Genomic DNA, 27,989 nt, shown 5'->3' with positions numbered 1-27,989 from the left:
TAATCCCCCCTGCTTTAGGAAGCAAGGTTGTGGGGGTGGGGAAGAGCGATGCCAGTGGGTGTGTGTGTGTGTGTGTGTTCACTGGTATCAGTATCTGTGTGGTACAGGTGTACCTGTGTGTGAGTGTGCAAGTCTTTACATTTCTGTTCTCATGCTCCCATTACCTCTCTGGGTGTACATTAAGTGTGTGAAGCGATACTGTGATCTTGGGCGTGTCCGTACCAGAATCTGTGTCTCAATGTGTGTGAGCATCTGTGTACTTGTGAGAACACTCAGGTCCGATGCTGTGTGCACCAGCGTCTGTGTTTATGCGGGGGCCTGACCGACTCGTGTGTGTGTATGTGTGTGTGTGTACAGACAAATGTCTGCGACTGTGTCTGTGTGTGCTTCTGTGAATGACTGGGGTCTGAAGGGCTGTGAGTAACTTTGCACACCTGAGTGTCTATGTGTGTGTGTAACTGTGTGTATGCAGGAACTCACGTCTGTGTACGTGTTTGTGATTGTTCTGTGTCTAAGAGTCTGTGGCTCTGTGTATACATGCGTGTAGGTCAACCTGCCCTTAAGAGCAACTGTTCGGAATCCCTGTCCCGATCTTTCCAATCAGGCTGCTCCATCCTCTTGCCCCCCCTCTTCTTTGTCCCCTCCTCACCCCCTCCCCTCCCTGAAGTTGAGGGCTCACCCTTTTGACTGCTTGCCCCTAGCAAAACCTCACGGCTCTGTTACCATGACTAATGGGGCCTAGACTGGGGTGGAGGTTGCGTGGGGCACTCTTTTCAGTCTGGCACCCACCAGAACCTCGGCCATCCCAGTCCTACCCCACCCCTCACCCCCTCGCTGTATCACCCTCCAGCCTACACAGCTCATCTCTCCCTCTTCAGGAAACAGCCTTCCTTCAGAGACTTTGGCGAGACACAGAAGTCATGGTCTGAGTACCCCAGGGGACCTATTCTAGATTTGAAGACCCTAACCCCCAGAGCTGCCCTTGACCTAAGGCCCAAGTCAAGATGAATCCAGGGAGTGGGATCAACGACCCTGCTTCCACCTTCTCCATCTCCCTAACTAGGGCTCCCTTGCTACCCTGCCAGTTTCTCTTTGAAAACTTGGCTTGATAGGTCTTCCCTGGGTTCTCTGGCTGCCAGTTGCCCCTGGGGTTGGGACTGGCCAGGAGGAGGAGGGGGGGAGGCAAACGGGACACTCCCAAGACCCTAGTGGACAGGGGCAGGGCAAGGGGGTAAAGTAAGAGATAGCTGAGAAATCTGGGCCTATCTGCTGAGCCTAAGGATGACATTGGTTCAAGGTCACACAGCGCTCCATGCACAGTAGTCTGGAAAGGGGCTTTGAGGGCAGTGTGTCCAACTTGCCTGTGGGAGCAAGAGGCCCCCCTATGCTTCTGACCCATTCATTCATACAACAGTCCCTGGGCCAGGCCCTGCGCTAGGAACTGGGGACACAGCGGCATGAGGCAGACCGCCCTTAGGTTGGTCCCAGCCTCACTTGCTTCTCCAGCAGCAGGGAGTTCACTACCACAGAAGTCCTTGAGTCCCAGCCCTGAGCAAATGCAGCCTCTAGGAGACACCGGAAGCCCCCCTCCCCCACCCCCTGCTACCTTTCTGGAAGTCAGGGGAGAAAGGGTGTGGGTGCCCAGGCAGGGAGGGTGCAGCCCCTCGTCCCCATGATGCCCCGTCCACCTGCTGCAGCCCCGAGTGTATGCAGGAGGAACTGAGCTGCTAGCTGCCTGCACAGACCAGACCTGGGCTGACAGGCCCTTCCTTCAAAGGCTGGCCCAGTCCGTGCCACTTTATTGCCTACTAATGACGGTGATTAGGCAGACAGGTGCTACCTGCCTCCTGTGTCCACCCTCCTGCCTGCTGAGAAGGACAGTTTCTGAGCACCCGGGGGAGGCCTGCCCCGCGCACTGCCAGGGCAGCCACCACTGCCGGCCCCTCAGCCGTCAGGCCAGTTTTTGCCCACCTCGTCCCCAGAGAACGTGGGGCCAGTTCAGTCCTCATCTGCTGGGACTGCTGTGTGGCCGCAGTCCTCATCTGGCCCTCTCTGAGCAGGACTGAGGCGGAAGTGGGTAGGTAGGAAGGGAAGCTGAGGCCAGTGGGTGGGGGCACGCGCCCCTGAGAAGCACACCTACCTCTTCCCCAGCTAGGGTTGGACTGGGCACCCAGCTAGAATCCCGAAGAAAGTAGTAGCAGAGGGGCTTCCTAGCAGATGAGCTGGGGCTGCTCCTTAAGAACCCACTGCATTGTGGGTAAGTCCCTGGAAAAAAATCCCACCATTCTGCAGGGGCTGGCCCACCACTCCCAGTTGGGGGGTGCTGTTGCCTAGGGCCCCGGGTAGTGGGGGAGGGGGGTCCTAGTGTGGATCTGGGTGGGAGCTGTGATTTATGACGGTGCTTCACGAGTGAGGAATGCCAGCCTGGGGGGCTGGGGGGGGCGGAGCCTCTTGCCTGACACTCCTCATTCTGCTGGATGTCTGCCATGTCCTGTCAAGATTCTCTTGTCCCCTGGGGACAGCCATGTTCTCCCACATGCGGCAGCCCCCTCCCATCTGTACCTCGAACCTCCAGCTCAGGGAGGACAGAGTGACGGCCCAGCTGAGGGGGAATCCAGAACTGAATCCTTTCTGGTTTTCTGTCTTCACAACTCAGCCCCCTTTGTTAGTGGGCATGAGAGTGAGGGTAAACGCCCTTTTCTCTCCCACTGCGGTGGGAGGGGACTAGATGAGACTTTTGGAAACTTCCATCCTGATGAACTCAACTCAAGGCTTCCCGGCCAGTGTCCAGGGGGAGAGACTTAGGGTTGATACAAAGATGAACTTGCAGCCAGGAAGGGCCGTGGAGCTGCTAGAATGCATGATGGGTGTGGCATCATCCTTCCCCACCCTTACCCCCACCTTGCCGGACCAGTGAAAACTCTGGAGTTCAGGAAGGTGGGGAAGCAGAGGAGGGTTGGCGGGGAGGTAGGGAGGTAGAATGATCCAGAGCGTTGTCCGGCCCTGGACTCCGAAGTCCATGCCGGCTTTGAACCCGCTCCTGTGAGTCTCACCTGCAGCCCTCTTGCGGCAGGCTGCCTGTCTGGGTGAGGGTCCATCTTTCTGGACACCTAGCCTGGGTCAGTCGGCCTTCCCTGGTCTGGTGGGACTGGTTTTTCAAGCCGGAGGAAGGGTCGGTGGTGAGGAACTGGCAGAGGCAGAGGGTTTTATGTAAATGCCCAGGGAGTGCTCTGGGAACCGGGAGGCCGGTTTTCCCAAAGACACGCAGGGACTGGCAGCTCCCAATTAGCCGGGGCCGGTGATGTCAGTGCCGCTTTCCTGGGTGGCTGCGCCCACTCCAGTTGGCCTTGGCAGGGCTTCCTGGCCATTACCTTCTCCCTTGGGTGGGAGGGGTGCCAAGGGGGCCACCGTACAGGACAGAGGCCAAGTCCCCTCCCACCATACTCCCCAACCTGGGGCCCGAACCATGTTGTGGACCAGCCCCGGAAAGCGCCATGAAAAAACCAGCAGATGCTACTGAAAAAAAGACTTTAATGCGGCTAATATTCCATCCCTCTCCCCAAACCTGAGCAGCTGGAGAGACCTCAGTAGCTGGGCTGCTCTCAGAAGCTGTTGCCTTGGCAACTGCTGGTAGGCCCTGCTCCCCAGGCTACCCCAACCCCAAATTTCAATAAATATAGTGCAGTGGGGTCTGGTCACCCACGAAGCTGGGAGACGAGGACCTGGAATGCCAGAGAGGGCATGTTGCATGGTCTGGGAACTCACACATGCGCACTGCCAAGCACGCACACCGAGGGTCACGTGCACACACAAGAAACCCCCTCGCAGGCATCCTCACGTGACACGCCGTCCCCCCCCACACACACACACTTTCCTCAGAACCGCAGCATTGAGCACACACACCCTTCCTTACGGACACACACACGACGTTCTATATATATGTGCCTTTCTCTCCATGTTTGGCTTGGAGCCTGGGTGTCCCCTCCTGGCTCAGAGGAATTGGAACAGGTGGGTCTTCCTGGTCTTGGCCAGACTGTACCCTGGTCTAGGGGCCGGGTGTTGTGGCGTTTGCCTGGATGGCCAGGCAGCCGGCTGTGTTGTTGGAGTCGGCCCAGGCGGGGAAGCTGTGCAGGCGGAAGATGGGGTAGCTCCAGCTGTTGATGGCCAGCGTGATCACCAGCACGCCGATGACGTTGAGCAGGAAGCCCGCCCGGGCCTGGCGACGGAGAGCCGGTGTGAGCGACCAGCGGCTGAGCTGGGTCAGGACCTACCCCGGGGGCTCCCAGGGGCTCAGGAGCCCTCTTACTAGCAAAACTCTCCCTGAGAAGTCCCCCTGTGGCTCTGAGCGCCCCTGCCCCTTGCTTCCACCCCGGTGCTAAGGAGGGAAGAGGAAGCCCTTCACGAGCTTTCAGGGCCTCGGGCTCTGTTCTCCCTGAGGCCGTCTCCCTGGGTGTAGGTGCCTCGCACCCGGGAGGCTTCCCTCAGTTCCTCACCACCTCCTCTCCCCGTCCCGTGGTCTGGGGTTGGCAGGGTCTGGAGATGCTCCAGCTGGGGGTCAGGGTGCAACGTCCCCGCTGTCCTCTCCCCACCCCCTGGCCCAGGCAGGGTTCACTCTTAACTCTGAGAACCTCGGCTGCTTTCGGCTACTTCGTGGTCCACCAAGAAGGAAGGAGAGAGCAGGAAGGAGCGCTGAAGCTTTCAGGCCCCCCCCGCTACTCACCATATCGGACACTTTGAGGCCTCCGAAAGAGAAGACGATGGCATTGGGTGGGGTGGCCACAGGCAGCATGAAGGCCAGGGAGGAGGCCAGCGTGCAGGGAAGCATGACATAGAGAGGGTGGAGGCAGATGGCCTGCGCCTGGATGGGGAGATAGTGGGCAGAACTGATCTCAGTCCCCATCCCGGAGAGGAAGATGCGGCCCCCAATTCTCCCACTTCCCCTCTCTGGAAGACAATGTCCCTGCCAACAACATATGCTCTGGTCATGAACCCACCATTTCTGCCAGAAGGCACTGGGTGACCTGGGAAGGGCCCCTTGACCTCTCTGGAGGGGATGAGTGTGCGGCCCTGCCCAGCGGGGCGTGGTGAGGGGAGGGGCCCATAAAACGGATCTCAAAGGGGCTCCAGAGTGTCATCAAAGGCTGCGGGAACGCGCCAGTGGAGGAAGGGGCTGGGGACGCTCTAGGGAGTCATTTCAACCTGTCACCTCAGGACTGACCAGAACAGGGGCTGGGCCAGGGAGGTGGGCGAGGCCACCAAGGAGGCCCATCAGGATACTCAAGGGGTGACGTCACCAGGGATGGAGTGAGTCAGGGATCAGAGGGCCTTGGGGCCTGAGGTAGCTGAAGAGTCTGGGGAAGGGTGGAAGCTCAGGGGTCTTCTCCCGGAAGCGAGAGGAGGTGCAGACAGGTCACTCTGACCTGCAGTCAGGGTCCCTGGGGGGGGGGAGGCGGTGGGCAGGAGGGCTGCCTGGAGGAAGTGTGTCTGCAGGACCAGCTCACCAGGGAGGCCAGAATGGGCAGGAAAAGCGTGGTGGTGGCCACGTTGCTGGTGCACTCCGTGAAGGTGGCAACCAGCAGGCAGACGATGAGCGCGATGGCAGGAGGCGGCACGTTCTCCAGTGGGGTCAGCTTGTTCCCCAGCCACTCAGACAGGCCTGATTTCTGCGAGCAGAGGAAGACAGTGTATGAGAGGTTGGGATTCCTGGGGCTCCAGAGTCTCCTGCTGGGGCTCTGGGAGGGTCCTGCTCCTGCCTCTACCTCTCTAGAGTCTTCAGAGTCGGTCTGCTTGGGAAGGAAGATAAGACCCAGCCAGAACCAAAGGCCCCTTTATAGTGATTTTGAAGAACCCTTGGGTGCGGGGAGAAGGGTCGGATGAGAAGCCAGGAGATGGGGCCAAAGGGCCTCCTTGGGAAGCCTGGGGCTTGGTGGGAGTAAAGACTTTAACTCCTTTTACTCCTGTTCTCCCAACCGCTCTGGGGAGCTCCCTGGCCATCCTTCGCCCTCTCCCAGCCTCCTCCAGCCCAGTAGATTGGCAAGGAGAGGGAAGGGGGAAGGGCCCTGGGTAGATGCTGGGAAGAGGTTGACAGGAGAATGGGAACAGTCCACAGGGTCAGGAGGGCTCCAAGGTCTTTCCCTGTCCATGTGTGTCACGCCAGACTGTGAGTCCCAGGGCACTGGGACTTCATCTCATACAATGCTGCCCAGTGCTTGGCATGGCCCGTGAAAACTAACCTCAGATCCAGGAGACCCTGCACCGATCCCTGACCCAGGGAAGCTGCCTCCTGTCTGTGCAGGGAACGAGCTTAGCCAGAACACGGAGGCCCAGGGGCGCAGGCACGTTCAGGGCTTTCCCTACTGGATGGAGGCTCTGGGGAAGGATGCGCTCTCCGGTCCCTGTAGCCTGGCTGGGTGTGATCATGGCGCCCCCTGGTGGCCTGAGGGGGCCAACGGCGTCCAGCCAGTGCAAGCTACTCCCTGGTGCTAAAGGCTGTTGCACCCTCCGCCAGGCAGAGGGAGAGGCGGGTGGAGCGGGGTGGGGCGGGGTTGGCACTGAGAACAGTCCCTGCCCACCAGAGAAGCCTGCCTTCCCCTTGGCTTTGAGAACCCGAACAGCAGGGGTCCTTATGCCTTGTGTTTCCTCCCGCTCCCTTAGACGGGGCTCTAACCTGTCTCTCCAGCTGCTGCCAAGGCTCTGCCCACCAGGAGGCTCCTAAGTGGGGATCCCCTGGGTGGGATAGAAGCAGGGCACCTCTATGGGGCGCCTGGGTGGCACAGTGGTTAAGCGTCTGCCTTCGGCTCAGGGCGTGATCCTGGCGTTATGGGATCGAGCCCCACGTCAGGCTCCTCCACTAGGAGCCTGCTTCTTCCTCTCCCACTCCCCCTGCTTGTGTTCCCTCTCTCGCTGGCTGTCTCTATCTCTGTCGAATAAATAAATAAAAATCTTAAAAAAAAAAAAAAGAAGCAGGGCACCTCTTTCCCTGCCACAGGGTCCCCCTCCCACAGTCTGGGGAGGGGGCGGGGGCCCCTCACCTCGCTGCCCTTGGCCAGGGCAAAGCCGCCCCCCAGCAGGATCACGATATTCCAGGGCATCTTCTCGTTCACGGTCTTCCAGTTGAGGAGGGCAGGAGGGGCCTTCAGCCTCCCTGGGTTTTCTATTTCCCAAACAGAGGAGGACAGGTCACCAAGAGCCAACGGGTTGCTCCTCCCCTCCACTTGGGTCTCTCTGTGGGTCCCTCTCAGAGCTTACCGCATGCGGGAGAGGGAGCTCAGTTCTGCAGCACCCTTACTTTGTCCCTGAGTCCCTGACCCCTTGACAAGTCATCCCAGTCTCTCTGGGCTTTGACTATTCCTGTCAAGTGCGGTTGAAGGAACATTCCATGCTGGAAGGGGGGGCTGCCCAGAGGCCCCTCCCTGCCCAGTCCAGGTTCTTACCTGGATCCTGAGTCAGCCCTGGGATGTCGGAGGGCACCAAGAACAGAATGACGCCAATGAAGATGGCCACTGTCGCATCGGACGCCATGCTGTGCGCAGGGCAAGGAGAGCACGCTCAGGGCCACTCAGGGTCATAGGGTGGAATGGCGGTTGAGAGGAGTCCCTCCCAGCAAGTCCTCCCTACCATGTCACCTCCTGGTCTGCACCAGGGGCCTTGCTACCTACCCTGCTCCCTTAGCCAGGGGAGGCCCACAAGTATCCCCCTCTCCCCAGGAATGCTCACCTGTTTCCTTCCTCGTCGGGAAAAGCCAGGTTGCCCCAGCCGAGGAAAAAGCCTGGCTCCCGGGTGAACCATAGCACCACCAAGGTGACAAAGAGGACAGAGACAGCCTTTTCTGCAAAGCTCATGGGGCCCAGCCGCTTGTGTTCTGTTTGGATGACACGGAAGGCTGCCTGCGCTCTCTCCTGTGCCTGTCCCCCAAAGCCAAAGTTCTTTCGGAAGCTGCAGGCAGAAGGGGGGGGCAGCTCCTGAGGACCCCGCATCAGGCAGGGGAGCAAGGGACTCTGAGCACAGGGGATACACTGCTGCCTGCAGAGGCCACCTCAGGATTGCTACACGGAGCCCTGGCCCTGGACCACCCAAGGTTCTAGAAGGAGATTCTCGGGGCTCGTGGCTCTTATTTAGCAGAGGCAAGGCTGGGGCTGCAGGGACGGGTTTCCCCATGCTTAGCCCTGCTCCATCTGCCCCATCGGCCCCCTTTCCCTCCAGAGATTCTCTTGTGCTAAGCCCTCCCTTGCCCAGAGTGGGGAGGACCTGGAGGCCTGGACCCCACGACTCCTTCTGGCCCGACTCGCCACTCCCCTCCTCCAGCAGCCCTTCAGGAAATCCTTCCCTCCCTCTCCTTCCTGCTTCTGGGCCTCCCTGCCCGCCTGAGCCCCACCCGCATCATTCTCGGAGGCGCAGGGGACTGCCACCCACGTCAGTGTGCCCCTTGCTCGACTTAGGTTGACTTTCAACTTTTCACTTGGGTGAATCTCAACTCCCCTGATGGACTGTGAATTCCTCAGTGGCAAAGACATCTACCTCACACGTCTTTGAATCCCCCATGGTGTCCTGCATATGGTGGTCTCTTTGACTACCGCCTAGCCTTGGACCAGCTCCCAGCCTTGATCCAGTCGCCTTGCACCTGCCCAGCTGAGTATTCCAAAGTAGAGCAACGACACTTGAAAACTTTCAATGTCCTCTCTTCCTCCCCACCCAACCTGGGCAGGAATGGCAAATAACTCCTACCACAATACCACCCTTATCACTACTCTCAACCCGCACTGGTAGCAGACATCACCAGTCGATCCCAGACTCATTTCCATCTGAGCTCTAGCAGGGTCTCATAAGATTGTCAACTGAGACCTCTGGTCACTACCAGTAACCCAGGGTTGGAAGGAAGAATAAAACCTGTTCACTAGTCTTGGCCTCAAGGACAAGGTCCCCACCCTTGACGTGGCTCACGAGATCCTCCATCATCTTCCCCTGCCTCCTTCTCCAGCTTCAACTCCTGATATTCCTTTCTGCTCTTTACGTTTCAGCCAACAGAACTAGAGTGTTCCCAAACACATGCCCTTTCTTGCCTCTGCACCTTTGGGTAAGCTGTTCCTGCTGCCTGCAATGCCTTCACCCGATTCTCTACCGGGCTGGCTTCTTGTTCTACAAGATTGGTTCGGTTCAGACATCGTGTCCCCAGGGGGCCTTCTGGGATCTCCACTATCCCGGCCTGCGTTCCCACAGCCCCCGGGCTTCCCTCTGTCACGGCCCCCACCACACCACCATCTGTTAGATGGTGAGCTCCAAGGACAGGGGCTGTGCCTAATAGCTTCTAGTATTCTCGGTGCCTCGCACAGGGCCAGATGTCCAGTAAGAGCACAACAAACGCTCTTGTAACTGGCCACGCTCACTGCGTGCTCCCCAAGCATTTACCAAAGGACCGTGGAGCATTATGGAATGGATCTGGCCTGGGCACCAGGAGACCTGGTTTTCGATCTCAGCATTGACAAATCTAGTTGTAGACCACTCTTGGAGCCTCAGTTTGCTCATCTGCTAAATGGGGTAATATTCTCCACCCAGTAAATCCCTCATACGGGGGGCCAGAGAGGCGTCGGGAGGGAGAGGCCTTCTCAATGGGTCGGTGATTATACCCTTTGCCACAGTGGCTACCTGGTTACTCAGCCGGAATCTCCCAGAGGGTAAGGGCAGGCCCCTGGGCTTCTTTCACTCACGCTGCCACTTACTTGAACCCCAGGAAGAGGATCTGCAGCCAGAGCCAGGAGAGCAGCAGCAAGATGGCCATGGTGGGGAAGGCAAAGCCGAACCAGGATGCAAAGTTCACCACGTTGCCGTTTTGGGGGAAGAGCCTGAAGGGGGATGCGGGCTGTCGCACGATGTGGCCTGTGACCGCCCAGCCCCAGGTGCCTCCCAGCGCAAGGGCAGACCCCCCGCCCCTCTCTGCCCGCAGTCACTCACGAGTTGACTTGGCCTTGCAGCACCAGGTTAGGCGTGGTGCCGGTCAGCGTGGCGATGCCCCCGATGCTGGCCGCATAGCACACGCACAGGCTCATGCCCTGGCTAAAGCGGAGCTGCTCCTGCTGCTGTCCCGTGGGCTCTGGAGACGCGGCCGGGGCAGGCAGGACCTGCCCGCTATCTGGGAACGAAGGCAGCTCAGCTGGGGGTGGGCCTTGTCCGTGAGCAGCCTAGACCCGCGCTGGGGGTAGAGGGGGTCGGGGGCAGAGGCTGCGTCCAGGTCTGCAAGGGCTTGCACTCCCTGGAATCTCAGGCTGGGTCAACCCTCAGACAGCATCTGGCCCAACCTGTCTCTTGAGAGAGGGAAACTGAGGCACGGAGAATGTGAAAGGATCACCCAAAGTACGCAGGACGAAGGGAGCCTGGGTCCCTGACAGCCCACCCAGACTCCAGCTCTCCGCCTCCCCGGGTGACCTAGCATCTTGTTTGGCCCTGCACTGAAGGGAGTCTCAGAACGTGGGACTTTTCATTTTGGAACTAGGGACAGGGGCACCTGGGTGGCTCAGTTGGTGGGGTGTCTGCCTTCAGCTCAGGTCATGATCCTGGAGTCCTGGGATTGAGCCCCACATGGGGCTCCCCGCTCTGTGGGGAGTCTGCTTCTCCCTCTGCCTTTGCCTCTCGTGCTCTCTCTCTCTCAAATAAATAAAAGAAATCTTAAAAAATAAATAAAATAAAACAGGGACAGTCTTGGGCAAACCAGGACAAGTTGGTCGCTGCACCTGAACGCTCCAAGATGACCACCCTGCCATGGATGTCACCTCAGACCCTCCCTAGGAGCTGGGCGCGAGGGGGGCGGTTGGGGCAGGGCGGGGTCGAGCTTCACCTTTCTCAGCCAGCTTGGGCTCTTCCTTCTGGGAGCTGGCCTCCTGGAGTTCGAAGGTGGGGTTGTCGCAGCCTTCCTCCACGTCCTTGCCGGTGGGCCTCTTGTGCAGCTGCTGGAGAACGGCGTGCGCGATGGGCACCATCATGGCCGTGGTGGCCGTGTTGCTGATCCACATGGACAGGAAGGCCGTGACCAACATGAAGCCCAAGAGCAGCCTGGGGACAGACGGCGACCGTCGGACGCGCCGGCTGGGGCTCCGGGGCCCCTTCAGGGACCGGGTCCCCCGCACCCTGCCCGCTCCAGGCTCTCCAGCCCTGGTTGGTGGGAACTCACAGGGCGGGCCGCACCCCAGTGATGAGGAGCACACGGAGAGCGATGCGTTTGTGCAGATTCCAGTGTTCCACGGCGATGGCCACCAGCAGCCCCCCGACGAACAGGATGTTGCTGTCCTTAAAATACTCGACGCAGACCTGGCGGGCAGGGACAGCTGAGGGGCAGGAAGGGGTCTCTCCCTGCCCCTGGCCTCACAGGCTACAGTCGCTGACATTCCCACGAACAGGGGCTGGGCTCCTGGGCTCTCGGAACCAAGTGGAAATGGTCTTTGGATTATCTTCCGTTTAAAATTAACCAGGTTCTGGGGCGCCTGGGTGGCTCAGTGGGTTAAGCGTCTGCCTTCGGCTCAGGTCATGATCCCAGGGTTCTGGGATCGAGCCCCACGTCAGGCTCCCTGCTCAGCGGGGAGCGGGCTTCTCCCTCTCCCGCCCCCCCTGCTGTGCTCGCTCTCTTTGTCAAATATATAAATAAAATCTTTAAAAAAATTAACCAGGTTCCTCTCTTCCCGACAAACCCCTTCTTTCTCCCCTCAGAAACGAGTGGGAGATAAGCTAGCCTGATTCCAGTCATGTCTCAAGCCACTGACTGGGGGATAGAGAACTTAGTGCCGACTCTACAAAGTAGAGCAGCGGGTCTCCGAGTGTGGTCCAGAAGCCGGCATCGTCCCCGACCTGGAGCTTGCTGGGCACGAAATGCTCAGGCCCTGCCCCGGATCTACTGACTTTGAAACTCTGGGGTAGGGCCCAGCAGTCTGTGTTTTCACCAGCCCCGCAGGTGGTCCTGAGACAGGCACGCTCATGCCTACGTTTCAGAGCCTTTGACCCAGGAGAATACAAGTTCTTTAGCTGACTTTCAAGGACCCCTTTCCTGGGTCACCAGGCCTTTCCACCTCCCTGGCCTACACCTGATCCACTTTGAACGAACTCTCCACACCGACCATGCACTTGGCATTTCTAGAGTGCACCCTCACCCGCCCCTAGCCCCGTCATCCTCTAGCTGACTCCTCCCTTAGTGCTCCCTGGCCTGCCAAGCAGAGGCAAGGACTCCTCTTCTGTGTGCCCTGTGATGAGACTTTCTCCATCACTGGTGTTTTAGGGCAGAACCCCTCCATACCAGGAGCCTTACCTCAGAGGCATCCATTATGCCCATCATGGGGTACAAGACGATGGGGAAGAGGGCGGTGACAGCCAGGGGCAGAGCCTCCGTGCACCAGAAGAGCGCCATGAGGATGATGGAGTAGGCACAGTAGGATTCCTGCGGGCGGGAGGGGAGTAGCAGAGCGGTTGGAGGGATAGGCCTGTGTCCCAGGGTCATGGCACCTCTTGCCCCCAGAGAAAACAGGCCATTTGCAACAGTGTGGGGAGAGCTGCAGAACCCACAGTCATTGATTCCTGAGTCCAAGGTCCCATTTCAAAACGGAAAGAAAAAACAAAGCAAGGCACTCACCACCTTGTCTTTGACCTTGGGGAGGCCAGACATTATAATCCAGCCACACAGGAGGGACTGGAGAGCCTAGATTTGGGTATCAGGACCCACCCAGCCCGAGGGGACTGCAGGGGGCCAAAGTGAGGATCCCCTAGATGAGACTGGGGCCTGGCCAATGTGGATGGACTCCTGCCTGGCACCCTGGGATTCCCTGGCTTTGTCAGCGCCTGTAAGAATCTATTTGTATGATGATGCAATTAATGTTAGTCCCCTCTCCCAGAAGGGGAGCTCCAAGAGGACAGAGTTGGTTTTGTGGCCACTGGGTGCTTAGAGCTCAGGACCCAGCAGGCTTCAGAGCAAATCTTTTCTGAATGAATGAACCAATGGGAAGTTTTGGAATAGTGGGAGGTCTCCTTCCCAGGAGGCCTGGCATGACCACAGCATCACACAATTCCGGAAGATGCCATACACATTTACAGAATATATGAAAGGTTCATTAATCCCCGAGTTGTGCAGGGAATTGGGGGGAAACCCTGAGTCATTGTCTTATAAGTCTTGGGGTACCAGAAACTCCTTTCTTTCACGGGGCCCTCGAGTCTAGAGAGGCCTGACCTCAGACCTGGGAGGGGACCTGGGGCAGAAATGGAAGTCAAACAATCAGCCTCCAGTGTCATGGGGCCACCGGAGGGCAGGCAGGTGAATCATTAGCTAGAGGGAGGCCTTTTGGGGCACCGGCCCACTCTTTGCCGAAGGGGCTGCGGGGCTTCGTACTGGGACAATGGGCTGGGAGGCCTCTCCTCTCTCACCTGTCTCAACTGCCCTGCCCCTTCTTGTTTTTTTCACCTGATTCTGGGCTGTATGCACCCCAGAGTACCTCTTGCCCTTTGTGCCCTGGAGCTTGGGGAAGGTCCCTGGTGGTAGCCTGGGGGAAGAGGCAGCTGCTGTTTATGGCGCAACTTTTAGGAGCTGGGTGTCTTCCTGCTGGTGTTACCAGTAACTCAAACAGCCCTGAAGGTGGGTGTGGTGGGCCCAGGATCCAGAGGAGCTTGAGAGGGTAAGCGGTTTGCTCAAGGTCACAGAACTGGGGGGTGGCAGAGCTGGGACAGAACCCATGCAAGGCATCCAAACTGCAGAACTCCAAGGGCGTCTCCCCGGTGTTCTCGGAGAGGGCACCTGGAGTGGAAGGGGACGCAGCCCGGGCTGTGGAGCCATGCCTGCAGGACGCCAGGCTCGCTTTCTCATCAGAAAACTTCCACCAGCTCTCCTCACCCTGAAGCGAACTCTTTGGCCCCAGGGGTGGGGCCACCTTGACCTTTGCCCAGAGACCCAGCCCTCCTTCTCCCCCAGCGGGAGGCCGGTTCTGCTGAGGTTGCTGTTCTCAACCACTTCCTCACCTACGATTGCGATTGCGAGGATTGCGGGGCTGGTTACTGATCTCCCCAGGGCTAAGGGCAGGCCGGCCCTTCTGGACCCTGGCATCCCCTCCCCCCAGCTAACTCGGAATTCTCTGGCCGGAGACAAGGAGGGGGCTGGGGTGCACAGTCACTGCTGATTCAAGAAGAAAGAGCTGCTAACAACAGCAGAAGTATCCTGAGGACTTCGTGCCAGGCCCTGGGCGCCGCATGCTTCGGGGAATTGTCGCATTTCATGGCTTGGTGAGGTAATGACTATTGTTGCCATTTCACAGATGGAGAAAAGAAGGCACAAATGAATGAAGTCAATGGCTCTGCGTCACATGTCCTCAAGGGAAGCCAGGCTGTGTGGTTCTTAAGCCTCAGCTCTGTCTTTCTGCCCTGAGCTTAATCCCCTCCAGTTGGGGGTGCCCTCCAGCTTCAGGTTCACTGTGACTAGTGGGGTGTATGGGCACGGGCTGGGGCTCCAGATTCAAACAGAACTGTCTTCCCTGGGGCCTGCCTTTTTCTGCCATCAAGCTCCGGGCATGTAAACCCAAACCCCAAACCTTTTGAGCCCCCATTTCCGTGCTCCAGAGAGAGCTGTTAATAGTTAACCCGCCCCTGTAAGCTCCAGTCTATGGCTCCCCTACCCCTTTTACAACTTCCCTGAGTCCCTCTCCTCATCCCCGGTCTCTGGATCAAACCCAAAACCGGTATCGAAGTCCCATCCAGAAGCCTCCTCTGGCCCCGGGAGCCCTGGCCCCGTGTCTCCAACCCATCCTCCTGGGCAGTCTTGTCCGGCTGTAGCATAACTTGCTGACCTGTTCTTCCTGGGTCATAGGGTTCTTAACCGGGGCATGGAATTCCAAGGAATCTGAGGGAAAACTATTTCATCTTTACGCTAACATCTAACTCAGGCTCTAAACAGAGGCACCAAAGCCATACTGCGGTGAGTAGTACGATGGGTGATTTTGTCACAAAGGCCCTTGATCGTGGCCATCAGCCGTCAGGTACGTGCACAGATAGGCTCGTGCTGTTATCTCAAAATGTATCTCAAAATATTGTTTCTATCCACTTGTTTTGGCCTTATGGTAGCAATTCAACACTAGATCTTACTTAATGCATGAGTAATCACCTATATTGGCTTTTTCATATTTTTATTACTGTATTTCAAAGTAACTGGTTTCCTTGGTAATCCCATACACTTCATTTTGTGCATTTTAAAGCACTATTCTGAGAAGGGTCCATAGTCTTCACCAGACGGCCAGAGGCGTTCATAGTTCAGAAATGGGTTGGAGTTCCTAAACGAGGGGGGCGACTGGGTGGCACAGTCGCTTAGACTCTTGGTTTTGGCTCAGGTTGTGATCTCGGGGTCGTGAGATGGAGCCCCAGGTTGGGCTCGACGCAGTGCCACTCTCCCCTCTACCCCTCCCTCTGTGCTCTTTCTCTCCCGAATGAATGAAATAAATCTTTAAGGAAAAAAAAGAATCCCTGGACAAGCTTTTCAGCTACCTCCATTTTGACCTCAATCTGTACTTTCTAATTGATTAAGTTCTTCTTCTTAAAAAAAAAAAGATTTATTTATTTGAGAGAGAGAAAGAGAGGGAGCACGGGGGGGTGGGCAGGGACCGAGGCAGAGGGAGAATCCCAAGCAGACTCTGCGCTGAGCATGAAACCCTACGAGGGGCTCGAACCCACAACCTGAGCCAAAACCAAGAGTCGGATGACCAGTCGACTGAGCCATCCAGGTGCCCCTAAGTTCTTCTTTCCAGCTTATCTCTTATCTCAGGCAAAAGATGCAGGCAAAGCATCCCGTGATGGAAACCAAAACTCCCCCCCCCGCCCCAGGCAACGGGGACTGCCCTGGCCGCAGCAAGAACCTTCATGATTGACCCCAAGATGGTGGCCAATCTGCCCTTTCCCGCCCACCTGCAGGACCTTTCCCTTGTCCCACGTGTTCCTTATATAAACCTGGAGGTACGTTCAGCACTTCGGAGACCGTCTTTGAGACGCTAGTCCGCTGTCTTCCGGGTGCCGGCCTCGCTGAAATAAATTCCTTCCTCGTTTCGCCATCACTCGTCTCTCTGCTTTTGGGTTTTGTCGGCGGTGGGTGGCCCCACCTGGTCTGTTTGGGGCCCTCACAGCCAGGTGCTCTTGCTCCCTTGGGTCCCACTTACATCCCTGCCTTAAAGTGAAGGGAAAGAAAAAAATGACCTAGCACCCGCGATTGTGGCTTCTCTGAATCACCTCGGGAACTTCCTAAACTTCCAAGTCCATCTCCAAGTGGAATTCCTCTCGCCGGGAGCAGGGGTCTACAAGGCCCAGTGATGCGGTGTGAGCCAGAATGAGGAATCGACAGAGGTCAGGCATGCGTTGCTGGGTGGGCGTTCTGCCTACATTCTCTCTCGTTTCCTCCTCACATCTCCGTGGGGCAGTGGTTCTCGCTCCTGCCGCTGAGGGAGGAACCTGGACTGGCCAAGCCCCGCTGGCAGCCTATGGCGTGGGACCCTGTCAACTTACGCTCTGGCCACTGGCAGCTCCCCAGGGCTGCTGGCAGCACACAACTCCACACGCCAACCGATACGCATAGCCTGCACTGCTGTCCGTGGTGGCTCAGCTAGCAGCAGGGAAGAGTTTTTTTCCCTGGCAGCTAATGCTTCTTGCTCCCTCTGTCATTCCCTCCCCCTTGCCCAGGCCAGCAGGGGAGGTGCTCCCCAGCTCTGTGCCTTGGCTGAGGATTTGCTCCTCTCTCGGTATCCGTTTACAGGCTCCTGAGGACAGGGAGTGAGTCTTTTCACCTCTCTGTCTCACCCCTGGCTCTTTGGCTGGTGCTGACCCGAGTGTGAAATCTTCCTTTCTCACTTGTGCCATCCCCACCCCCACCCCGGGAAGTCCCTGCTATTGGGAGCCCCTGGGGGGCAAGCCCTGGGCCCCTCAACTGTTCATCAGGCACTCATTGGACAAATACCCTCTCCACTCCAGGTCTGTAGTCCTGCTGGTTCTATTCCTCAGATGCCCCCATTGACTTCTCTCCAGCCTCAGCCACCAGCCTTGTCTAAGCCCCAGCATCTGTCACCAAGACTCCTACAAGATCTCCTCATTCACCTCTCTTTCTCTCTTGCCCAAGAAATCTCTTCTCCTTGCTGCCTGCAGAGTGATCTCGGGTCACCACCAACCCTCCCCAGTCCACCCCAATCCTCCAGCATGGACACACTCACCTTAGAGCAGCTCAGATACCTGCAGAGTATCCATCCCACTGCTCTCAGGAGAAGTTTGGGGCTCATTTGAGCCTCTCTTCCTTGCTCTCTGCTCCAGCCACACTAACCCTCTTCCAGTTCCTCAAATACTCCATCCTCCTCCCAGCCACAAGGCCTTTGCACACACATAATTTCCTGTCTTCCCACTTTGCCCAGTTGATGTCTACTCATTCTTGAGATCTCAACTCAAGTATTCCTTTTTCAGGGAATCCTTCATGGGTTCCAGACTCAGTTGTATTCCCCGTTTTCACCCACTGTGTACCTCCCCTGTACCGGTTCTGCATAGCACTCATCACAGGCTATAATTAAACACTTCGTTTCATGAATATGGTGAACGTCAACCTTTTTCATCAGACCATACTCTCTAGGGAGCTAGGCCCGAGTCCATGTCTGCCCACCCCATCGGGCACCTACACGGAGTTGACAGTGTGAATGCATGAATGAGGCATGAGTCAGGCTCAGCCCTGGTGCTCTGGGAGTCAGTGCCCCCATGTGGGCTGGCCCCTAGGCCCGCGGTGGGCAGGCTGCCCTGCAAAGCCAACAGTGGACAGAAGAGAGAAATGCTCAGAGGGCTTCCAAACCCCAGGGTTGGCAGCTTGCTGCTTCTGTAATGGGAAACACAGGTCAGAGGTCAGCAAACCCGTGTGCCCAGGCCCAGCTTTATGGCTGTGTCCTTGCACAAGTTATGTCACCTCTCTCAACTTTGTCTTTCTTTCTTTCTTTTTTTTTGGTAAGCAACACTGATCATTTCCAGCTGTACACACGTTTACCTCTTTTATATGGTTTCCTTATCTGCAAATGGGAATAAAAGAAACACCTGCCTCACTGGGCTGTACAAGGATAAAGGGTGTGAATATGTCATGAGGGGCCATCGATGGCAGTGAGCAGATGGTGGGGTTAGTGTTGGGAGATGAATGTACTCCCCGGGCCCCTGGGGAGCCAGAATGGATTCACGAGGCACACATGGAGACAAAAGTTCCAGACAGTCTGGGGCAGACTCTGGGCCCGGGGTGTGGGCAAGGTGTGGGACCTGTGGGTATCATGGCCTTTACCCGTGACGGGCACAGAGCAGCCTGTGGCTGTTGGGCTCTTGGGCAGCTGCAAATATGCCTGTAGTCTCAGAGCTATCACGACTTACCCTCCTGGTGATTGAAGGTTAACCCAGGGAGGGAGGATGGCCTGGCACACAGGGGGTGACCCCCACTGCCCCTGTGTCCCCGGTAAGTAGGGATGCCGCTGGTAGTGAGCACTCCCAGGCCTGGGAGTGAGGTGAGGTACTCGGTGGCAGCCAGCCAAGAACCATGGCAAAGGCGAGACCGGAGTGGATCCCAGAGGAGAAGGGGCCCTTCCTTTCCCGAGCCTCCGTCTGTCTGGGCTGAGGAAGGCTTCCAGAGGGGACACTGAACGGGTGTTGAGGGATGAATAGGAGTTCAGTAGGTGGGTGGGCAAAACGCTGAGGTGGGGGAGCGCGCAGAGAGGCAACAGATCCAGGCATAAAAGATCTTGACGCCTTCTTGGAGGGGCGTATTGCTTGGAAAAGGCCTTGTCTGCCCTGGGGGAGATCTAGGACTTGATCTGGAAGACAGTGCTGAAAAGTGAGGCCCTTTAAGGGTTTTAAGAGGAGAGAGTGACACAGTCAGGTTACTCTAATGCTACTCTATGTGATTTAAAAAAAAAATTTATATATTTTATGGGGAACTTGGGTGGCTCAGTTGGTGAAGCATCTGCCTTTGGCTCAGGTCATGATCCCAGGGTCCTGGGATGGAGCCCCTCATTGGGCTCCCTGCTCAGCAGGGAGATGGCTGCTTCGTCTCCCTCTGCCTCCCTGCTTGTGCTCTCTCTGTGTCAAATAAATAAATAAATAAAATCTTGGGAAAAAATTTAAAAAAAGATTTGATTTATTTTAGAGAGAGAGCATACATGAACAGTGGGAGAGGGAGAGAGAGAATCCTAAGCAGGCTTCATGCCGGTGCAGAGCCCGACTCGGGGCTCAGTCTCACCACCCTGAGATCATGACCTGAGCCAAAACCAAGAGTCTGATGCGTAACCGACTGAGCAGCCGCCCAGGTGCCCCATCCCCTATGTGATTTTGAAAAACATGTGCACAAGTGTTTGTATATATGTGGGAACATCTCTGATTCAGGGATTCTTACCCTTTTTCCGTACCAGGGTCCCCTTGGCAGCCTGATGAAGCCCTCCGACTCCTTAGAATAATGTTTTTAAATACATGAAATGCATAGAATGCATTTAAATGCATTAGAATGCATTAAAATGCATAGAATTATAAAGGAAACCAATTATATTGAAATACGGTTATTAAAATATGAAAAATGGACAAAGTGATGATATATGTTACCCTGTCTCAGCTAATAAGACCTTCACTGGCTAACGGTTACTGTAATCGCAAAGCCACGAGGAACAGAAACAGCATTTCGAGGTACTTGCACCAGCTTTAATGCAATGGGACAGTGTCCGTGATTTCTCCTGGCGGCAAAATCAAAGATATGGTTAATGCTACTGTGATTCGTTATCTACGTTCATAACAGAAGAAGTACTAAATTTTCTTCAGAGGTTATTGACAATAAAATATAGGGCTTTTCCATCCAGGTTCACAGAGTTCCTGAATTCTCCCCACAGATTCCCAAGGATGAGGGTCCCTGCTCTGGAGGGTGGCCCCCATGCTGCCACTGAGGCTGCCCCCTGGAGGGGCACGGGGACGAGGGTGGGAGCAGGACCTCTCCGTTTCACTGTTCGGTACTGTCAGATGTCAAACGATGTGAGTGTGCCATCTGATTAAATACGTACATCATCTAAAGAGGAAAACAGGGGGGCGCCTGGGTGGCTCAGTGCGTGAAGTGGCTGCCGTTTGGCTCAGGTCATGATCTTGGGGTCCTGGGGTGGAGCCCTGCATCGGGCTTCCTGCTCAGCGGGGAGCCTGCTTCTCCCTCTCCTCCCCTCTCGTGTTCTCTCTCGCTATATCTGTCTGTCTGTCTGTCTCTCAAATAAATAAATGCTATATCTGTCTGTCTGTCTCTCTCAAATAAATAATCTAAAAAATTTTTTTTAAAAAGATGAAAATAGGGAGCTTATACCCGCTATATTGTGGCGGATGAATTGGAAGACACAGGATGAGAGGCTGGGAGGCCCCAGGAGGCCCTAGGAGGCCGTCCTGGGTGTCCAGTGGGCAGGTGACGGGGCTCAGAGCAGGTCATGGCAGTGGAGATAGGAAGGACCGAGTCCAGAGATGGTAGGAGAAGACAGGGTTTGGGTAATGGGTGATGGCTTGAGTAGGAGGAATGGGAGGAGGACAGCCCCACGTGCCTGCCCTGGGTGTCTAGACACACGGCAGTGACCACAAGGAGAGGGAGGGCTGAAAGGATTTGGGGAAGGAGATGCAGAGTACGCCGGGGTGTGTGATATTCGCTCCAGGAATAATAGGCCTGTGCTAAATACCCAACCAGTTCAAGAGACTGACTATGCAAAGGGGACGGTGGCCAGTCCGTATACAAAAATATGTCCTACAGTCTGCAGCAGCCAGCCCGGTAGGCAAACCGCAACCTCTAGAGCAATTGGCCCAAACAGTCCGGATTTGCTCAGAGACTCCCAGCTTTCCTCAGTTTTGCCCCCACTCTCTGCCCCCAATCTCTACCCCCACTTCCAACTCTGGACCAGCCAGTGAAAGCCAAATACGCATCCCTGACCAACACACCGGATGCCCTGCTTCTGTCTGTCGGCCCCTCCGGCTTCCCCTGCCAACAGCCTCCAGTCCGTCGGGCGCACCCGAAGAATCCCCGCCCCGCCCCGCCCGCCTGTGAGGCTCTGCTGAAAGCGAGCGATGGTGGCTCCCTGCCCGCCTTTCCTCTGCCCGATCTCATCCCGAGATCTTTGTTTGTTCCTGCACCGCGATGTGAATGAGTTTGTTGCATCATCGTCTAAGAGGCCAAAGGGAAACAATAGGTTTCTGAGTGTCAGAGAAGACAAACGTGGGGGGAAGAGTCCTGACCTCACAGTTTGGGCTGGGGCCAGCCTGCCTGGGCCCACTGAAAAGCAAAACAGCGGCAGGAGTGACGGAGCAAAGCATTCACATGCTCCGTGGGTTCGATCCCCACAACAGCCCAGGCCTCGCTGCTGGATGGGCAAGGACATAATTAGATAATTTGGGAACAGAGTCCAGACTGGAGAAACGTCTTTCTCCTCCAGGCGTGCCCCTGGCCTTGGAGGCTGGGTCCTTCTAATCCTACTCCCAGGGCCCCTAGAGGCCAGAAAACCTGTCTCTGGGTGGACTGGAGAGACAATACCTCACTGCTCTCGTGCGGGTACCAGCTGCACCTTACCTTCCTGATTCGCAGGTGGGAACACCGAGCCCCCCTCACCTAGACAACAGCCCCTGCGAACAGAAGTCGTCTCTGGAAAACAAATCAGGAGTCCACGCAGTGCCTGGGGCTAGCTGTGCTTTCCCGGGGCTAGGAATTCAGAGGGGAGGCAGAGGGCGCAGGGGGCCACCGTGTACCGAGCCCCGGGTATCGGGGACCCTCCGTACTCAGGTTCTCTGGTTCTACGAGCAGCCCCTTAGAGAGGAGAGGAGAGGGTTGGGGAGGTCACACAGCTGTACGTGCCACAGAGTGGATTTGGACTCACATCTGTCTGGCTCCCAAATTCCTGTTCTGTTCCTTGGACTCTGCCTTCTGGACCAAGAGCCGGGAGTTTCAAAAGATAGAGGCGGACCCCAGAACGGAGGTCCAGATTCCACGTTCGGTCTTCATGCCCAAAGTGAATCATCTGAGTCCTGCTCCGTCTCTGGGGCTCAGGAATAGCTTTGAGTCAGGGTATTTTAATTACACGGTCTCAGAGCTCACGTGGCAGGCAACACAGCGTACTGCTCGCAGAGTCTAGGAGTGCAGCGGCTGATTCAGATTAAGTAGTTCTGCCTTCTGTGCTTCCTGTAAATACAATCTGGATTGCAGCTAAGCTCTGTCCTGGCAAACCCTGTGCCCCTAGGAGACTGTTTTTCCAGATGGTCCCATGGAGGGGGGCACCTGCATTTTTGACCCTAAAAACCCTCACTCCTTCCCCCGGCCTTGCAGGGCTGACAACACTGGCTGCCCCCCTCCCCCCCGCCTCTCTACACCATCTTCTCCTCGCTCAGCTCCCCATGCCACGCTGGCCTTGTTCATCCCTCCAGCTTGCCAAGCTCGCTCCTGGCCTTGGGCCTTTGCACTCCGTGTTCTGCCTGGGCGGCTCTGTGCTCAGAGCTGTGCTTGACTGGCTCTCACTTGTCACTCAGGTCCGAGGGTAAATATCCTTGCTCCGGGCGGCCTTCCCTGACCACCCTGTCCCGAGCAGCCGGTCCCTAAGCCACAGTCACAGCCTGTCCTACGGTTTTCACAGCATCTGCTTCTGCGTGTCTTTCCAGCCCCATCCGCCTGCACCTAAACAGTGCTCCTGACATAGTTCTTGCTCCCTGATGGGTGAGCGAGGGGGCGAATGCACGGATGCGTGTGAGGGTTAGGGCCCAGCCACGGCGCTGCTTCGCCGTCCGGTTGCAGGGCTCGGGGAGCAGTGAGGAGGCCTCGGGCCCCGCTGTACCTCATCCCCTGGGACCACCAGAGGACGACGAACATTTCCAGGATTCGGTTGCTATTTCTAGAACACACCCGACGATTCCAGCCCCTACGCCTTTGCTCCTGCAGTTGCCTTCACCCGGCCTGCCCACTACGGATGCTCTGTTGGCGTCTCACTCAGCCCTCAAGGCCCAACTCAAAGGGCACTGCGTTGGGTTCGCCGGGACTCAGTGGGAAGAATTCACTCCCTCCTCTGAACTCCTCTGCCTTCTGGCTGTACTTCTGTAAACACATGTTCCTCTGACAACAGCCTGAGGGCAGAACCCTGTATTCCTTTTCCGTACCCCCTAGCACAGCGAAGGAGCTCAACAGACATCCCCGACCGCAGCGCAGTGGGAGGACTGGCTGATGGCTGGATGGACGTGAGGGTAGGTGGCTCGCAAGAGGTGACTCACAACGGGGCCAGCAACCTGTATCTCTGCGCAGCCTCGGGCAGAGACCCCCAAGGCCAGGTTCCAGTTTAGACTTTGCCTTTCTCTAGCTGGGACTTGAGACAAATTGCTACTCTGGGCCTCAATTGATATGTCTGTAAAATGGGATAATAGTAGTACCCTCACAGTAACTCAGAGGTTATTGAGAGACTGAAATGGGTTAGTGCTTTGATGCCCTTGGCACCATGACCAGTACATAAAAAATACTCAATAAATGTGAACCGTTCCAATACAGACACCTGTCTGAGCCTTGCCTGGGACTCTTCCTTCCCACTGCAGGGGTGGGGGGCATGGAGGTAAGCTTGGGGACTCACTGCGGACAGCAGGGACTCCACACAGGGTCCTCTTTGCCCACAGTCACGCATTCATTCGGCAAGGGTTTGTTGAGCCCCTGCTGTGTGCCAGGTCCTGGGAATTCCGCGTGGAAAAAGACAGAGCCCCTGCTGTCAGGGAGCCTGCCCTAGTGTAGGGGGGTCAGAGAGTAAATGGAAAAGAGACAAGGGCGCTGTTTCCGACAGTGAAAGTCCTTCACATAGAACAACAGGGTTTCCTAATAGGGCAGGACTGGCGGTGGTCAGAGAAGGCTTTTTCTGAGGGGATGGATTGAGGCTAAAACCTAAGGAGTGAGAAGCAGTTCTCCGGGAAAGAACATTCCAGGCAGGGGGATGAGCAATTTGAGGAGCACGGAGAAAGCTGGTGAGGCTGGAGAAGAGTGAACGAGAAGGAGGATCTGAGGCCTTGGGGACCACGGGGGCTCCAGGGCTGGGGCCCTGGGGACTCCTGCCTACCCTAAAAGGTTTGGATTGTATTTCGAGTTTGACGGGAAGCCTGCGGAAGGGCTTCCACAGGGTACTGGTTGGGTGAAGAATGGTCTGGGGAGGGATAGGGAGAGGAGAGAGATGATGGCGGCCTGGACCCACTTGGGAGGCAGTGGCAAGCACTTCCGTGCAGAGTATTTTGTGGATCTCGAGTCAACAGGACCTGCTGGTGCATGTGGAAATGAAGGACAAAGAGGAGTCAGGAATGGCTCTGGGGTCGCCGGGCTGGCTCCGTGGGTAGAGCATGTGACTCTTGATCTCGGGGTTGTGAGTTCGAGTCCCACGTTGGGTGTAGAGATTACTTAAAAATAAAATACTTGGGGGAAAAAAAAGAAAGAAGAACTCAGAAGTAGACAGCTGAACCACATCTTGCTAAGACGGCAGAAAGAGCCAGTTGGAAAAGATGAGCAAAGCAGCGTTGTTTTGGTGGTAAGTGTAGAAACATGGGCTCTTTAAAAGAGAAGATTCAGGAGCAAATGTCCTGGGTTAGCTGGGTAATACTGAGTTTAGGGCTGGGGTTAAGACTGCGGAGTTGTCCCTATGGAGACAGCAAAAGTCACTTAGGGGGAGAGTGGGAATAGGGAGGGAGCTGGGGGGTGGAGGGGGTGTGGACGTTACCCTCTTGGAGCCTGGAGCTGTCTTAAGGAAAGACACGCAGACTTCAAGGCCTTTGATCTTGAGACAGAGAAAGTCGGCCTCTGTGGAGGGGGTGTGGGATTCAAGGAGGGTCTGTTTGTTTGTTACGGGGAGAGATTGCAGCTTGTGTGTGTTGATGGGAGAGATTAGGGGAGAGGGGAAAATTGATGAGGCTGGAGAGGGGATAATTACGGGAGCAAAGTCCTTGAGAGGAGCTGGTTTCCAGGGCCCGGCGGAGGGGCTGGACTCCACAGGTAGGACCGGGAACAGTTCATCCGAATCGGGACAGGGGCGGTGGCCTCTGTGAGGCCAAAGCAGGCAGCAGGGCGGGGTGCGGCACAGGGCAAACAGGGGCTCCCCACACCTAGCCCTCCCGCCAGGAGGCCTGACTTCTCCTCCTGCCTCAGGCTTTCCTGTGTGACCTTGGGCAAACGGCTCCTCTTGCTGGGCTGTACTTCCCTGAGGAAAATGGGAATCAGGGTCCCTGTCTGTCCTTCCTCCTGCGGTTGACATACTTGGCCCATAGTGGCTGAAAACCCGTCGGATGGGTCCCCAGCACAGAGCTGGCCCTGGCTTAGGCCAGAGAAGAGGGTCATCTTAAAGGTCAGCCAGGCCTTGTCACTTTCCAAGTGTCAGGGGCTCAGGAGCTGTGCCACGGCATCCCCCATTCTCTCACCCCTTTGGGTTACCGGGAACAAAAAGCCTGCCTCGATTTCCCTTTTTGTGACAAAAGGATGAAAGTGGCTCAGTGGGCAGTCCTGGGGCTGTGGGGTGGGGCCAGGGCCAGGATTCTGTCTCCGCAGCCCGGAGGAAGCAGGGTGTCGGTAGACAGCGCAGGCTTCGGAGCTAGACTGCACCCCCAGCTCTGCCACTTTCTGTGACCTACCAGAGGGACTTGCACTTTGAAGCTTGAGCTTCAAGACCCTCTTCCTGAACTGACCCTTCCCCAAAACCCCATAATTTTAGATTCATAACTGTATGCTCCTTTACTTAGAAGGGGGCCTCCAAAGGGTATTATAGGCAAGCTCCGTGAAACCCGGATCTGCCTTGGGATTTGGGTAAGTGACTTAACCTCACTTTTCCTATCTGTACAATGGGATAGTCAGGCTTGCCTCTTAAGATGAGAGGAAGGATCCAGCGGGAGAAGGGGGAAGATGAGAGGAAGGGTTACTGGGTGCACGGCCCAGGGTATGCGGTGGGGGCTCCAGTAAATGGGAGCCAAAGTTATGGCTTCTGCTGCTTGGTGGAGGGAGGCAGGAGGCTGCGGGACCTCTCCCTCCATCCAGGGTGTGCTGTCTATGGTGCCCACTGGCAGTGGTCCCGTTGTCCAGTTCCTACCCCTCTCCCTCAGCTGACTTAGCCCTTGGGATCAAGGGTGAGCTCTTTATCTTTCTGTTTACATTCTTTTTTTTTTTTTTAAAGATTCTATTTATTTACTTGGGGGAGAGAGCGGCAGAGGAAGAGGGAGCCCGATGCAGGGCTCGATCCCGGGACCCTGGGATCATGACCTGAGCTAAAGGTAGAGTCTTAACCGGCTGAGCCACCCAGGCGCCCCTGTGTTTACACTCTTAAAGGCACAAACTGCCTGAAGCCAGCTTCCTCCTACTCCCTTCCCACCCGGCTCCAGCGGCCAGCCCCACTCAGGGCCCGCGGAGCCCAGCAGGGCTGGCCGAGCATACAGTAGGCAGATAACCGCAGCCGCCTCCACCTGCACCCCCTTTACGGAACTGGCTCCCTATCTTCCAAGGCAGCAGATTCGACTGCACCGAAGCAATTCACCTCGGGCTGCTACTCCTGGGTGCCCAGCAAAAGCCCCCTTTGACCTCTTAACCCTCAGTCTCAGGAGGGCCAGGAGGTCACAGCCTCATTTTCAGGACAGGGAGGGATGAGGAAACTCTGCCGGTCCCAAGGATGCCCAGCCCTCGTCCGGACTGCCCTCCCCTGTCCTTCCTCCACCCCTTTGGAGCCAAACCCTGAGTCCTTACCTTGGTGGGGACGAGGATGGGCAGGGGCAGCAGTAAAATGGGCAGAAGGAACACAAGCAGGTAGATGCGATAGGCCCACAGGCCCTGCCAGCAGGTGGCCATGGTGTGGACCCGCAAGGGCTGCCGGAGCCGCCGCCTCCGGGATCCACGGAGCTGAAGGAGCGATGCCGCAGGTAGGCGGCTGGCCAGGGCCAGCTTATATAAAGCTGGTTGAGTGTTAACCATTGACCCACCCTGGCAATCAGACTGTTTTGGAGTCCAGGAGGTGAGAGTAAGGAGGAGGGACCTGCGGGAGGTGTAAAGATCAGGAAGACTTTGCAAAGAAAGGAAGCAGGCAAGATCAAGGAATAAAAACAACTTCAGGGTTCTTTCAAGAAGTTAAGCCCAAAGTTAACTCCTTCTGTGCATGGAGGCTGCCAGGGGCTGCCTCTGGAGGAGCTGGAGAAGGAAGGGTGTCTGGGAAGCCCCACAGCAGGCCTCTGCGGGGCAAGACCCCTGGCCCCCTCGCCAGCTCAGCCTCTGCTCGCTCCCTTTATTCCCCCAAAGCTGGTTATCCGCAGAGCAGTTCCTCCTGGGCCCAGTGAGGCAAGCCTGCCTCCAGAGACGCCTGCCCTCCAGGAGTTTCCAGTCTCAGATTGAGGCCAGCCAATCTGAAGCAAGCCCTCCCCCTCCTCCTCCCAGGGATCAAGGAAACTGTCAAAGTTACCCGTCCTGACGATCTCTTATTTGCTGTGTGACATTAGTCCATCGACTTAACCTCTCTGAATAACCACTTCCTTGTTCTGCTGGAACATTTTCCTATTACGAGGCATAAATGAGACAACCTGTGGTATGTTGATCGTATGGTATGCTGATCAGTTTTTTAAAGTTCTTCCTGGTCCCCCACCCCCACCCCAAAGTGTCATAGAAGACCAGAGAGATCTTTCTCTCTCCATTTGTACATCATCCGTCCATGCATTCACCCATCCCATTCACCAAACAAGGATTTGGCACCAGTTGTAGATTCAGCCCTGTATTCAGTGCCAAGGGTGCAGAAATTCAGATGCTGCTGGTAATAGTGGATATTTGTTTAGCATTTGGTACAAACTGGTTAGTGTACTATTTCATTTACTCTGTAAACCAACGCAATGAATTAGGTGTAACTCCATTTTACAGGTGGGACCACTGAGGCCCCAGGACACAGAGCCAGCCAGAATTCGAACATGCTTTCTGAGTGCCCTGGGGAGGTCCAAAGCCATCCAGGGGCGCCAGGTGAAAGGAG

General features: G+C 56.4%; 1 protein-coding gene across 1 annotated transcript; it reads right to left on the bottom strand.

The window, feature by feature from the left end:
* Positions 1-4,045: 4,045 nt before the first annotated feature.
* On the bottom strand, positions 4,046-26,830 carry SLC13A2 (solute carrier family 13 member 2). Its single transcript, XM_008695564.2, has 12 exons — positions 26,729-26,830; positions 12,287-12,415; positions 11,162-11,298; positions 10,829-11,043; positions 9,949-10,126; positions 9,717-9,839; positions 7,717-7,935; positions 7,434-7,522; positions 7,032-7,153; positions 5,502-5,663; positions 4,721-4,858; positions 4,046-4,216 (listed from the first exon to the last, which is right to left on the bottom strand). The coding sequence occupies exons 1-12, from the start codon at positions 26,828-26,830 to the stop codon at positions 4,046-4,048; spliced, it is 1,785 nt and encodes a 594-aa protein (XP_008693786.2).
* Positions 26,831-27,989: the final 1,159 nt, after the last annotated feature.

The sequence above is a fragment of the Ursus maritimus genome, unplaced genomic scaffold (genome assembly GCF_017311325.1).
Source record: "Ursus maritimus isolate PB19 unplaced genomic scaffold, ASM1731132v1 scaffold_24, whole genome shotgun sequence".
In the NCBI taxonomy this organism is placed as follows: domain Eukaryota; kingdom Metazoa; phylum Chordata; class Mammalia; order Carnivora; family Ursidae; genus Ursus; species Ursus maritimus.
This window is presented reverse-complemented; position numbering and strand designations above follow the sequence as displayed.

What these genes read in the sequence shown, in the direction of transcription:
- SLC13A2 (XM_008695564.2), bottom strand. Translation starts at nt 26,830, where the DNA reads ATGGCCACCTGCTGGCAGGGCCTGTGGGCCTATCGCATCTACCTGCTT. An exon ending in CCCGACGAGGAAGGAAACAG is followed by an intron (nt 7,523 to 7,716) that starts GTGAGCATTCCT and finishes CCCTGCGCACAG; the next exon opens with CATGGCGTCCGATGCGACAG. An exon ending in TGCCCATTCTGGCCTCCCTG is followed by an intron (nt 4,859 to 5,501) that starts GTGAGCTGGTCC and finishes CTCCCCATCCAG; the next exon opens with GCGCAGGCCATCTGCCTCCA.